Genomic DNA, 12,322 nt, shown 5'->3' with positions numbered 1-12,322 from the left:
TATACATCACCCTATGATCCTCCTTCTTAAAATACGTGTTCACCACTGCTATTTCCATCCTTTTAGCAAAATCTACCACCATTTGCCCTTCCACATTCCTCTCCTTAAAACCATACCTACCCATCACCTCCTCATCACCTCTGTTCCCTTCACCTACATGTCCATTAAAGTCTGCCCCAATCACCAATCGTTCTTTCCTAGGTACACCATCTACCACTTTATCTAATTCACTCCAGAATCTTTCCTTCTCCTCCATCTCACAGCCCACCTGTGGAGCATAAGCACTGATGATATTTATCATCTCCCCTTCAACTTCCAGCTTCACGATCATCACCCTATCAGAAACTCTCTTCACCTCCACTACACTCTTACTGTACTCTTCCTTCAGAATCACCCCTACACCATTTCTCTTTCCATTCACACCATGATAGAACAGTTTAAACCCACCTCCAATGTTCCTGGCCTTACTCTCTTTCCACTTGGTCTCCTGAACACACAACATATCTACCTTTCTCCTCTCCATCATATCAGCTACCTCTCTCCCTTTTTTCGTCATAGTACCAACATTTAAAGTACCAACCCGAACCTCTACTCTCCTACACTTCTCCTTTCCCTGCCGTCTCTGTAGACGTCTTCCTCCTCTCCTTCTCCTCCTTCGGCCAACAGTAGCCCAATTTCCACCGGTACCCTGTCGGCTAACGATACCTGTGGCGGTCGTTGTTAACCCGGGCCTCGACCGATCCGGTATGAAATTCTCATTTGTGATCCGCTTATTTGATTTGGCACATGTTTTTACGCTGGATGCCCTTCCTAACGCAACCCTCCCCATTTGGCCGGGCTTGGGACCGGCACTAAGAGTGCACTGGCTTGTGCATCCATAATGGCTGGGTTATCAGCATTTGTGGTCTACCTGGCCAATTTTGTGGCAGAAGAAACAAAATATACTTTGCTTATCGTACAACTTCAATTGTTCGCATTGTCTGTGGGATTTGCAAATCTGGATTCTGAACACCTAGTGCCGATACAGGATGAGACCTTCTAGTTTTTGAACTAGAATTACAACTGTAAAACTGTATAAGCTTAGTAATAATGTCATTGTATTCAGATAAATGTGTCATATGCATTGCTATAGCAGGGTGGGTGAGAGGATCACATTTGTTAATCAAGGCAGATTTGAAACTTACATCATTCTGAGTAATATCAGAACTGCCGAATAGCAGTTCTGTCCTTGACTTTGAGTTAAGGCTCCAGATAAGGTGTCGGGTAAACAAGGGCAAGAGGGTTATCAGGCAGGGGTTAACAAAATGGATGTGTCACCATCCGTACATTTGTAAATCTCGGCATATTGTTTCAGGTTTTTCAGAAAATCTAAGGGATCCTGTTTTACAGGATAAAATTTCCCAATATTCTTAATCACGGTTTCTAGTTCATTGGGTCTTAACCCTCTGACCAGAGTAGAGACCATTGGTTCCTCCCCTCCTTCATTAGCTCTCACAGTCGTAGCGGTGTAAATTGGTGGCATGGGAAATAAAACTGTATAGTCAGAGCATTCACTATTGAGTGACTAAAAGTCTCTCCCATCCCTCTGTCTTTCTGCAAATCTATTATTCCTGGAACTCGGTTATACAATGCTACATCTACCAACCTTTTACTGGGATTTCCTCAGTCGTACCATTCTTTATCAGAAACTGAAATGCAGCCTTGCTTCCTTCAAATCATTAAGCAAGGTTTCAACGAATGATTTGTGCATACTCTTGTTAGTTTTCAGGAATGCGATCTCTTTCTGCATTCTGACTTTTTCTTCTTTTTATATTGTTTCACTGACTTGGTCATTTTTGTATAAATGCCTCAGTTACTGATTCTAGAATAAAGCTGCTTATTTTCAGCCTGTAGCTCATCTAGTCTCCTCCTAGTTATTTTATAGGAGGCAAAAACTCCCTGAAGTTCATTTGCAATTTTACTTTGTTTATTCCGAGGCATTTTGGGATAACTTTCAAACTACGAAACAGCCCACTTATACGGCTTATCACCAACCTTTTTTATTCCGTCGAACTTCCTTTTTGAGAAGTACTTAATGATCAGCTCTTCCATTTCCAAAATACTAAGTTACAACTATGCGTTATGTAGTTAATTTTAAGATATCCGTTTGTCTATTTATTCACCGCAGCAACACTCCTAGTGCAAAATGAATAAACCCCCACAATATTACACACAAACGGTTTTAAATGTGCAGTGTCATAATACGTCAGACAAAACCACACTACTTTTGGTTACTGCGTTATATCCTAAACAAGTCTTCTTAACCACAGTATTTCGGGCGTAAAACAGTGTCACAGTTCGTCAGACAAAACCATACTACTTTGGGTTTTAAACTGTACATTATCACGTTTCACTTACTTTAGAAACGTAATAATACTCCCACAAGAAGTTTTAATTACTTTAGAAATGTATAAAATTAAGAACTTTGCTTCATCCTATACAGCTGTGTGCCTCCAACGTTGTGGTAACAGTTTAAGGAAGAACCACATATGCTGGAAAAGTCAGATGTCACAATACTTTTGCCCAAAGTAACAAATCACTTATATACAGTGAGGAAAATAAGTAGTTGAACACCCTGCTATTTTGCAAGTTCTCCCACTTAGAAATCATGGAGGGGTCTGAAATTTTCATCGTAGGTGCATGTCCACTGTGAGAGACATAATCTAAAAAAAAAAATCCAGAAATCACAATGTATGATTTTTGAACTATTTATTTGTATGATACAGCTGCAAATAAGTATTTGAACACCTGAGAAAGTGAATGTTAATATTTGGTACAGTAGCCTTTGTTTGCAATTACAGAGGTCAAACGTTTCCTGTAGTTTTTCACCAGGTTTGCACACACTGCAGGAGGGATTTTGGCCCACTACTCCACACAGATCTTCTCTAGATCAGTCAGGTTTCTGGCCTGTCGCTGAGAAACACGGAGTTTGAGCTCCCTCCAAATATTCTCTATTGGGTTTAGGTCTGGAGACTGGCTAGGCCATGCCAGAACCTTGATATGCTTCTTACAGAGCCACTCCTTGGTTATCCTGGCTGTGTGCTTCGGGTCATTGTCTTGTTGGAAGACCCAGCCTCGACCCATCTTCAATGCTCTAACTGAGGGAAGAAGGTTGTTCCCCAAAATCTCGCAATACATGGCCCCGGTCATCCTCTCCTTAATACAGTGCAGTCGCCCTGTCCCATGTGCAGAAAAACACCCCCAAAGCATGATGCTTCCACCCCCATGCTTCACAGTAGGGATGGTGTTCTTGGGATGGTACTCATCATTCTTCTTCCTCCAAACACGTTTAGTGGAATTATGACCCAAAAGTTCTATTTTGGTCTTATCTGACCACATGACTTTCTCCCATGACTCCTCTGGATCATCCAAATGGTCATTGGCAAACTTAAGACGTGCCTGGACATGTGCTGGTTTAAGCAGGGGAACCTTCCGTGCCATGCATGATTTCAAACCATGACGTCTTAGTGTATTACCAACAGTAACCTTGGAAACGGTGGTCCCAGCTCTTTTCAGGTCATTGACCAGCTCCTCCCGTGTAGTTCTAGGCTGATTTCTCACCTTCCTTAGGATCATTGAGACCCCTGGAGGTGAGATCTTGCATGGAGCCCCAGTCCGAGGGAGATTGACAGACATGTTTAGCTTCTTCCATTTTCTAATGATTGCTCCAACAGTGGACCTTTTTTCACCAAGCTGCTTGGCAATTTCCCCGTAGCCCTTTCCAGCCTTGTGGAGGTGTACAATTTTGTCTCTAGTGTCTTTGGACAGCTCTTTGGTCTTGGCCATGTTAGTAGTTGGATTCTTACTGATTGTATGGGGTGGACAGGTGTCTTTATGCAGCTAACGACCTCAAACAGGTGCATCTAATTTAGGATAATAAATGTAGTGGAGGTGGACTTTTAAAGGCAGACTAACAGGTCTTTGAGGGTCAGAATTCTAGCTGATAGACAGGTGTTCAAATACTTATTTGCAGCTGTATCATGCAAATAAATAGTTTAAAAATCATATATTGTGATTTCTGGATTTTTTTTTTAGATTATGTCTCTCACAGTGGACATGCACCTACGATGACAATTTCAGACCCCTCCATGATTTCTAAGTGGGAGAACTTGCAAAATAGCAGGGTGTTCAAATACTTGTTTTCCTCACTGTATATATTTGGATTAAGTAGCTGACTATTCATATTGCACATTACAGTCTTCATGAATGTCTTGTGTTTCTGACTTTCTTCTTATTTTGTGATGTAAATACTTGAGAATATGATCCTTATATTATTTGTATATGTTCTGCAGCATTGACATTGACGGCACCATGACTGTGGACTGGAACGAGTGGAGGGAGCACTTCATGTTCAAGTCTACCACTAACCTGGAAGAAATTATTAGATACTGGAAACACTCCTCGGTCAGATATTGTTCCAGTAGTAATTCAGAAATTCACATTCTGGGCTGTTGTATTATTATAATACCCTAAAACTGTTTTAACAGGACCAAAAGAAGGCATAATTTCTTTTTAATTCAACATGCATTTTAAAGCTGATGTTTCAGCAGCATAAATAGTCCACTCGGCAAAATTCATAGATTTTACATAGACCATGTCCCCAGATGGTGTCAGTTGCTTGGGTTTTATGGTTTGGGGTTTATCTTTAATAAGGCATTCTTAAAAAAAAATAAAAGGTTATCAGAACTATTAAGACACTTGGCATCATCATTTAATATATATACGTAGCACACATTTTCAAATAGGGGCATAAGATTAAGTGCTATTCAAATGTCATATTATAATGTAGATGTTTTATATGTTTAACAATATAGATTGCATGAATTGCATCAACTCGGGATAATTCTTGCTTTTATTTTTGCATGATTGTATGACTCTTTTATCATATATGTCATTTGAATCTAGTTTTATTTCCTCAGGATTTTAAGCTTTGCATTATTTTATATGAAAGTGCAGGGTTTGGTTACTAAAATTGGACCTTGCTTGATTATTATGCAAAAACTTGCTGTATTAACATACAATGAATCTTATTGGTCTCTTAAGTATATGTTTCTAGTCTTTAAATGGTTTCCACCAGCTTACGCAATTCTTTCCTAAAAACAAAAACAAATGGCAATTATATTATTAGCATTATTTTCTTTGCCTCTCCAAGTTAGCAGCTGGACATTGGCGATAATCTTGTCATTCCCGATGAGTTCACCAACGAGGAGAAGGTCTCTGGTGGTTGGTGGAAACAGCTAGTTGCCGGAGCCACAGCAGGGGCAGTTTCACGAACAGGCACTGCACCTTTGGATAGAGTGAAGGTTTTTATGCAGGTATGCACAGTTCATTTCTCTCATATGTAAATGTAAGATTATTAGTGTGTGAGACACACTATTTTTTTTACAGTATTTACAGCTTTCTAAATAGAAATTGAGCAAGGCTGTATATATTAATATTACCTTTTTCCCCTTATGTTAATGTACAGAGTAGGCCAGAAAATAAACACTGTGGTAACTCATTCAGGAAGTATACAGTAGATACTGATGTATTGCTATGAATTGTCTTTTGGTGTTTCACAGACTTGTCTTGTTTCAGGTTCATGCATCCAGGTCGAACCAAATCAACCTGGTGGCCGGGTTCAAACGGATGCTTAATGAAGGAGGAGTGACATCTCTTTGGAGGGGGAATGGGCTCAATGTGTTAAAAATCGCCCCCGAGACCGCTATCAAATTTATGGCCTATGAACAGGTGGGCTGTCGTTAAGTTTTTGACCCTGTATTTTCCAAGCTCTACACTCCCCAATTAAACTCATCAGCTAATTACAAAGCTGTGAATGAGATTAATTATCTGGGAATGGAAAAAAGAAACGAAGTGGATTTTATAATTGCCTAGTGGTTGGTACTTTGTAAAACAAAGCTGTTGTATAATTGTGGTTCTTATAAATGGTTTTTGCCTATGGTGTATTGTATGGATTACAAGTGCTGAAATTATATATATATATATATATATATATATATATATATATATATATATATATATATATATATATAATATATATATACAGTACAGACTAAAAGTTTGGACACACCTTCTCATTCAAAGAGTTTTCTTTATTTTCATGACTATAAAAATTGTAGATTCACACTGAAGGCATCAAAACTACGAATGAACACATGTGGAATTATATATGGAATTATATACATAACAAAAAAGTGTGAAACAACTGAAAAATTTCATATTGTAGGTTCTTCAAAGTAGCCACCTTTTGCTTTGATTACTGCTTTGCACACTCTTGGCATTCTCTTGATGAGCTTCAAGAGGTAGTCACCTGAAATGGTCTTCCAACAGTCTTGAAGGAGTTCCCCAAGAGATGCTTGGCACTTGTTGGCCCTTTTGCCTTCACTCTGCGGTCCAGTGTCTATGCTGACACTGAGACTTGTAAGAATTTGAGTTCTTTCAGGGAGTCATATGCAACATTCACAGTTTCAGTAATAAGGTTACCGACAGTAGCATGCTAGTTAGTCAAAGAAAGTCTACATATGGGTGGTGAGTGTCCCTTCAATTTCATGACTTTATCATTTACTGAGATGCCTCTGTGCTCTGTCAAGAAGGATTGCATGCAAGTTCAGCTTCATGTCACTGAACAGACTGAGAAGGAGTTTAACGATACATGGTGATTGGCTGTAGTACTGGTGCATCCGCATGCAAGGACATTTGTCTGACTAAACACCTGCTGTTAGAACAGTTTGTCTAGCTCACATTCACTTGAGCCTTGTGGGTGACATAGCTAAACCTTCTACTCGTGTAAAGTGATGGAATCTCCTGTATTTCGCAACATCGGGTATGCGGAAATGCTTTCGTTCCATATAAATGGTCACAAACAATTGCGTTTATTCATCAGATATGCACAGTAGTGTGACAGCTGGATATTTGTTAACAACTTGATTTATTTAGGTCAGTGAATGCAAGAGTAATGATGCACTATGTTCTTAACTTGGAAACTGACTTCCTGCATCACCAACACTATTGTACTGCAGTCAGGGCAGGGCTCTGTAAGTGCTTGTAGCAAGTGTTCAGATTCGAAACATTGATCAAATCCATTTCCCTCTCGGTTGACACAAAACCACACAGCTCACCACCCTTCCCTGCGATACACAAGAGGTTCAAATAAGTCACAAGAACTACATCCACAGCATCCAAGCCGCTGCGTTTCCTATTTTAACAATAGGCCGCATATTGTGTTCAGCAATTGCATTACAAATCTTGATATTAAAATAACCTCCTCTGAGAGTAAGATTAACAGCATTTCGTACATTTAGAGTGCTATACTTGGCAACCTTAACTAGATGAGAATCACAGAATATGTGTCCTAATGGGGAGTTTAGTAGGCTGCTCAAACTGAGTCTTAAACACAAGTAGATGTAAATAAGCAGGGAAATGAGCAAAAGGGAATTTCGGTCAAGAAGGAACCACTTTGTCCAGAAACAAAAGGAATTACAACTGTAATATGTATCATATGTTAAATAAACAAAATCATGAAATAAGCAGTGAGATTTAGTTAACCCTTTTACAGGGGTAGAAATAAATAATATTAAACACGTCTTATTCCTTTTAAGCAACCCTGAATCATGTCCATCATGAACAAGAATTTGAAAGTTTTAAAGTTATAGATTACAGACTATTAAAGTTATTATGGCACATGAGTATAACAGTAACCATAATTCAATATGAAAATAATTTCCATATTGCATGTCGACATGGTTTATGTTCAGTGTGAAAGACTATGAACCAGGGTTGTGGTATATCTTTATACACTGTGCAATTGAACTTTTATGACACTTTACTTTTAAATTCTGTGTACCCATCCATGCTCATTGACAATACATTTCTGCTTTCAGTATAAGAAGTATCTGTCATCTGAGGGTGATAAAATCGAGACAGCGCAGAGATTCATGGCTGGGTCCTTAGCTGGTGCAACAGCACAAACTTCCATTTACCCTATGGAGGTAAGGATTTCAAAAGGTCATTTATCTTCTGCACTTTCTCAGCTAATTGTTTCCCGAGAACTGATGCTTGACTCCAGAATTGATTCAACTTGTAAAAAGTAAAAAAAAAAAAATTATTATTCACACTTTTTTTTCAGAGCATATTCACTAGTGTTCTTACAATTTCTTAACAGTAACCACAAATTCATATCTAGAAATATATATATATATATATATATATATATATATATATATATATATATATATATATATATATATATATATATATTATTCTCTTTTTCTTCAGGTAGTGAAGACTAGACTGACCTTAAGGAGTACTGGACAGTATTCTGGGATGGTCGACTGTGCCAAGTCAATTCTGAAAAGAGAGGGCATTAAGGCTTTCTATAAAGGTTACGTCCCCAACATGTTGGGTATTATCCCTTACGCTGGCATCGACCTCGCCATTTATGAGGTACATAGAGTTCCATTCACACACTGTTTTTCATATTACAGTTTATTAACATAGTATACAGTGGACTTTATTTTATTTATCTCAGACATTAGATTATTACTCGAATAATCGATTTCAAGAGATTATGCCCTGTACTCGTGTTCTTTGTCATTTCAAATAGATGCATTGGATGTTACAGATCCCTGCAAGATGTTCTCTAATTTTGCCTGTAACATTTTCAATTTTATGTTGACAAAACCTTATATCGCTTATTTATCGTTTGTTTTTATAACTTTGCAAAATAGTTTTATGAACACCACGTGGTAATTGACAGGACATGATGATTCATGTGCGTGAGATTTATTAACAATTTCAAAAACACAAAGTGCAAAAAAAAACTCGTGTTTAATACAAATGGTTCATATTATGCAACGAGGACAATAATACTCAAGGACACAGAAAAGCAGTCAGAAAAAATAAATATGGTTCAAATCTTATTCACTATGATTTCACTATGAGACCAGAAAGTGTGCAGGTGGTTGCGAGTGTGGAAGGAATTGTGTTTCTTCATTTTTCTAGTAGAGGGAGACCTCTGCTGGTGTGCAAGTGTAATGTTTAGGTCAGTTTTATTTTAACAATAGACATTGTCCCAATGCAATGCGGTTATGAAGTTGGATTGTATAAATTTAGTATGTTTGTTTCTTATAATTTTAATCCCTAATGACCAAGCCTGTGTCAAGAAAAAACTCCCTGAGAAAGAAACCTTGAGAGAAACCAGATTTAAAAGGGAACCCATCCTTATCTGGGTGACACAGAACATACATTCACTAAAGTTTTTTCATTGTTGAGGTGTACTGTTCAGTAATTAGTGCTTAAATAAAGAACTGGTCATGCAAACTGCAGTCCTAAACCATTGTAGTAGATTGCTGATATTAATTACAGTCCAAATTAAACATCATAGTTTTTGAGGTGCTCAGTAACATCACGGATAATGTTGCATATCTATACGCGTCCTATTGCATCCATTAGTTATCATGTCCCATCAGACAGTGCTACTTCATTCAATTACATGAAAATAGTATGGGTAAAATGTATTTCATGATGCTTAAAATACCGTATTGATTTATCTTTAATATTATATACTAAATAATATTTAGGGAAACTTACAAAACCATATTCTCATGCTTTTGGTTTGGAAAAATGTTTTAGACAGGCTCTGGACAGCCAAATATTTATTTATTTACATATTTAATACGGGTGCAAACCTCAGACTTTTAAATGTTTTGATAATTATGGGTTCTTAAAGGAACATTTTTGATTGTACCACTGAATTTGTCACATTATTATATGATGCAATTTCAGCGTATAACATTTACACATTTATAGCGTATAACATTTACACTTACCTCGTTTATACAGTTGAAGGTTATGGGCCTTGCTTAAGGGCCCAAAATTGGCAGTTTTGTGGTTCTGGGATTTGAACTTACAACCTTCTGACCTTCAGCACTAATCCACCACAAACAGCTCTTGGAGGTTGTGTCTGGTCTGCAGTGGTCAGTCTTTATCAAATGGTGTGAACTCAAGGCTGCTTGATGCACGTGAGGATCGAAATGTTGGCACGTGTGGTCCGATCCAACAGACGAGCTCCTGTACCTCAAATTGCTGAAGAAGTTAATGCTGTTAATGCTTGATGGGTCAGAACTGTTTTGGTAGCAAAAGGGGGACCAACACAATATTAGGCAGGTGGGCAAAATGTTATGAATGATTGGTGTATTAGTCAATGATTTACTATTAGATGCCACTATTGAATCGAGTATGATATGATACTTAGCTTGTTGTAGTCAGAGCAAAGCAATGTGACAAACCTTGTCCCTTTGCTTCACCCATACTATTTAATCTCAGTTAATCTCAGGGCAGATTAGATTAGACAATCAAGGTTCAAGGAACAGCAATTGAACAAGGTTCTTAATTCTTTCTCAACTCAATGATTTTTACGTGATTTCATACCTATACAGTTGGTAAAAATACAAAGTGAAACGAAACAACATTCCTCCAGGAGACAACACAGAGTTACTCAAGACAACACCAGAACTTAGAAACTAGCAAAACTATACACAGAACTACATAAAGTGTACATGAGACACTGCGCTCTTCTTTCCCGATACATCATGTGGTTTTAGTTAGTTAGTTTGTTTGATTGTTTTTACATTGAGTATATTTTATGCAAAGTATATTTCTGTTTAAAGCATTCTGTTCTTGCCTTCTACCACGTCTAGAGCCTAAAGAACGCCTGGCTTACGCACCATGCCGAAGACACAGCCAACCCCGGTGTTCTGGTCCTGCTTGGATGTGGTACTGTCTCTAGCACATGTGGCCAGCTCGCTAGCTACCCTCTGGCCCTTGTACGCACCCGTATGCAGGCACAAGGTAGGCACTGTGTCCATTTAAAAGCCCTAAAAAAGAGCTCAGAGAGCCACTCTTTAATGCTTGATGAACACAGACGTGTCACCGTGCTGTTTGGACGTGAGGGAGAACTGAAGTGAATACAGAGCTAGCTGGCATTTTAGGAGGCATTCATTGAGCTGGTACTTGGGGGGCATTGGCTACAAAAGTCCTTGATGGCTTAATGGTTAGACTACTCAGGGGATCAACTACATTTTTAAGAAGTGCTTTAGTAAATCTGGTCCAATTTAATTACATTTTCTATAACAATGTATTAATCACCGGTGTGTTGCGTTTTCAGCATCGCTCGAGAACTCAGAGCAGCCTTCAATGCGCTCGCTAATACGGAACATTTTGGAAAAAGAAGGTTTTTTCGGCCTCTATCGGGGAATCCTGCCCAACTTTATGAAGGTCATTCCAGCTGTCAGCATCAGCTACGTAGTGTACGAGTACACAAAATCATCGCTGGGAATCTCGAAGTGAACGTCAATGGGCTGCGTTCCCAAGTCACACCATCGAAGTGCTGTTCCTGGATCCGTTTATCATCTTGGACGCAGAAAATTCACCAATCATGCGGTTTAACAACAGTGTAATCCTGGATCAGTGTTCCTGTGCTATAGGGTTGCCAGAGTCAAGGCTGTTGTTGCTGCAGGACTTTAATTCAAGAGTCTCCGTCATTAAGCTACTTTTAAACAAAAATAGAAGTGCATCAATGGTGTCAAATAAAAGAATGACGGAGTGAGATGGACTCATGTACTGTAGGTTTCACCACATGATTTTAATTATATGTGTATTTTTTATTTGTTTAACAGGAAAGGTCAGCCACTGCAATGAATAATATGGGAAAATACAATTTGCCTTATGACTTGCATGCGCATTTATGCATGTGAATGTCAAATTATGTGAATGTTTTAGTACATTTTATTTCCCTTTTTATTATACTTTTTTATTTTTTTCGTAATTTTGTATTTTGCTTGTGGTTTATGCAATGCAGACCTTCAAATTCCACCGAATTGTGGATTTAGTACCAGACTCCTGCAATCAGTTATTGTAAAAACTGGAGGCCTTTTCGATGTCTGAAGTAATTAGATAACCAGAATTCACTCAGAAGACACAAAAATCTGTATAAAGCTGTTTGAAAATGTTTACAGAAGCAATAAAATAGAACATATAAAAAAAAAAAAAAAAAAACGAAGGATTTATTTGTTTTGCTTACATATATGATCACGTAGAGGTTTACTCTATTGTGCGCAGATTATTTAGACTGTTGAAATCACCAAGAAAATTGATTTTGCTTTCATATACCATAGCAAAAGAGTCACAAAGGGGATGTGAGTGGATTTATTGTATTTAATTTGTACAGGTTTTTTCATGTATGTTTGCATATCCAAAGTTTCACATTAAACTAAGGATTCGAGCT

General features: G+C 38.1%; 1 protein-coding gene across 4 annotated transcripts in view; it reads left to right on the top strand.

Moving 5' to 3' along the window:
* LOC310717592 (mitochondrial adenyl nucleotide antiporter SLC25A24-like) overlaps positions 1–11,906 on the top strand; it is a 32,214-nt gene extending 20,308 nt beyond the window's left edge. For all 4 annotated transcript variants that reach the window (XM_083525857.1, XM_083525856.1, XM_083525858.1 and 1 more), the window contains 7 exons: positions 4,332–4,443; positions 5,196–5,354; positions 5,617–5,769; positions 7,920–8,027; positions 8,314–8,481; positions 10,737–10,887; positions 11,204–11,906. In XM_083525857.1, coding sequence (XP_083381983.1) covers positions 4,332–4,443; positions 5,196–5,354; positions 5,617–5,769; positions 7,920–8,027; positions 8,314–8,481; positions 10,737–10,887; positions 11,204–11,385 — 1,033 coding nt within the window. In that variant the 3' untranslated portion in view covers positions 11,386–11,906. The remainder of the gene's footprint in view (positions 1–4,331; positions 4,444–5,195; positions 5,355–5,616; positions 5,770–7,919; positions 8,028–8,313; positions 8,482–10,736; positions 10,888–11,203) is intronic.
* The last annotated feature ends 416 nt before the right edge of the window (positions 11,907–12,322 follow it).

Source organism: Silurus aristotelis (genome assembly GCF_946808225.1).
Source record: "Silurus aristotelis genome assembly, chromosome: 22".
Lineage (NCBI taxonomy): Eukaryota > Metazoa > Chordata > Actinopteri > Siluriformes > Siluridae > Silurus > Silurus aristotelis.
Note: the sequence above shows the minus strand (reverse complement) of the source record. Positions and strands in the feature narration are given on the sequence as shown.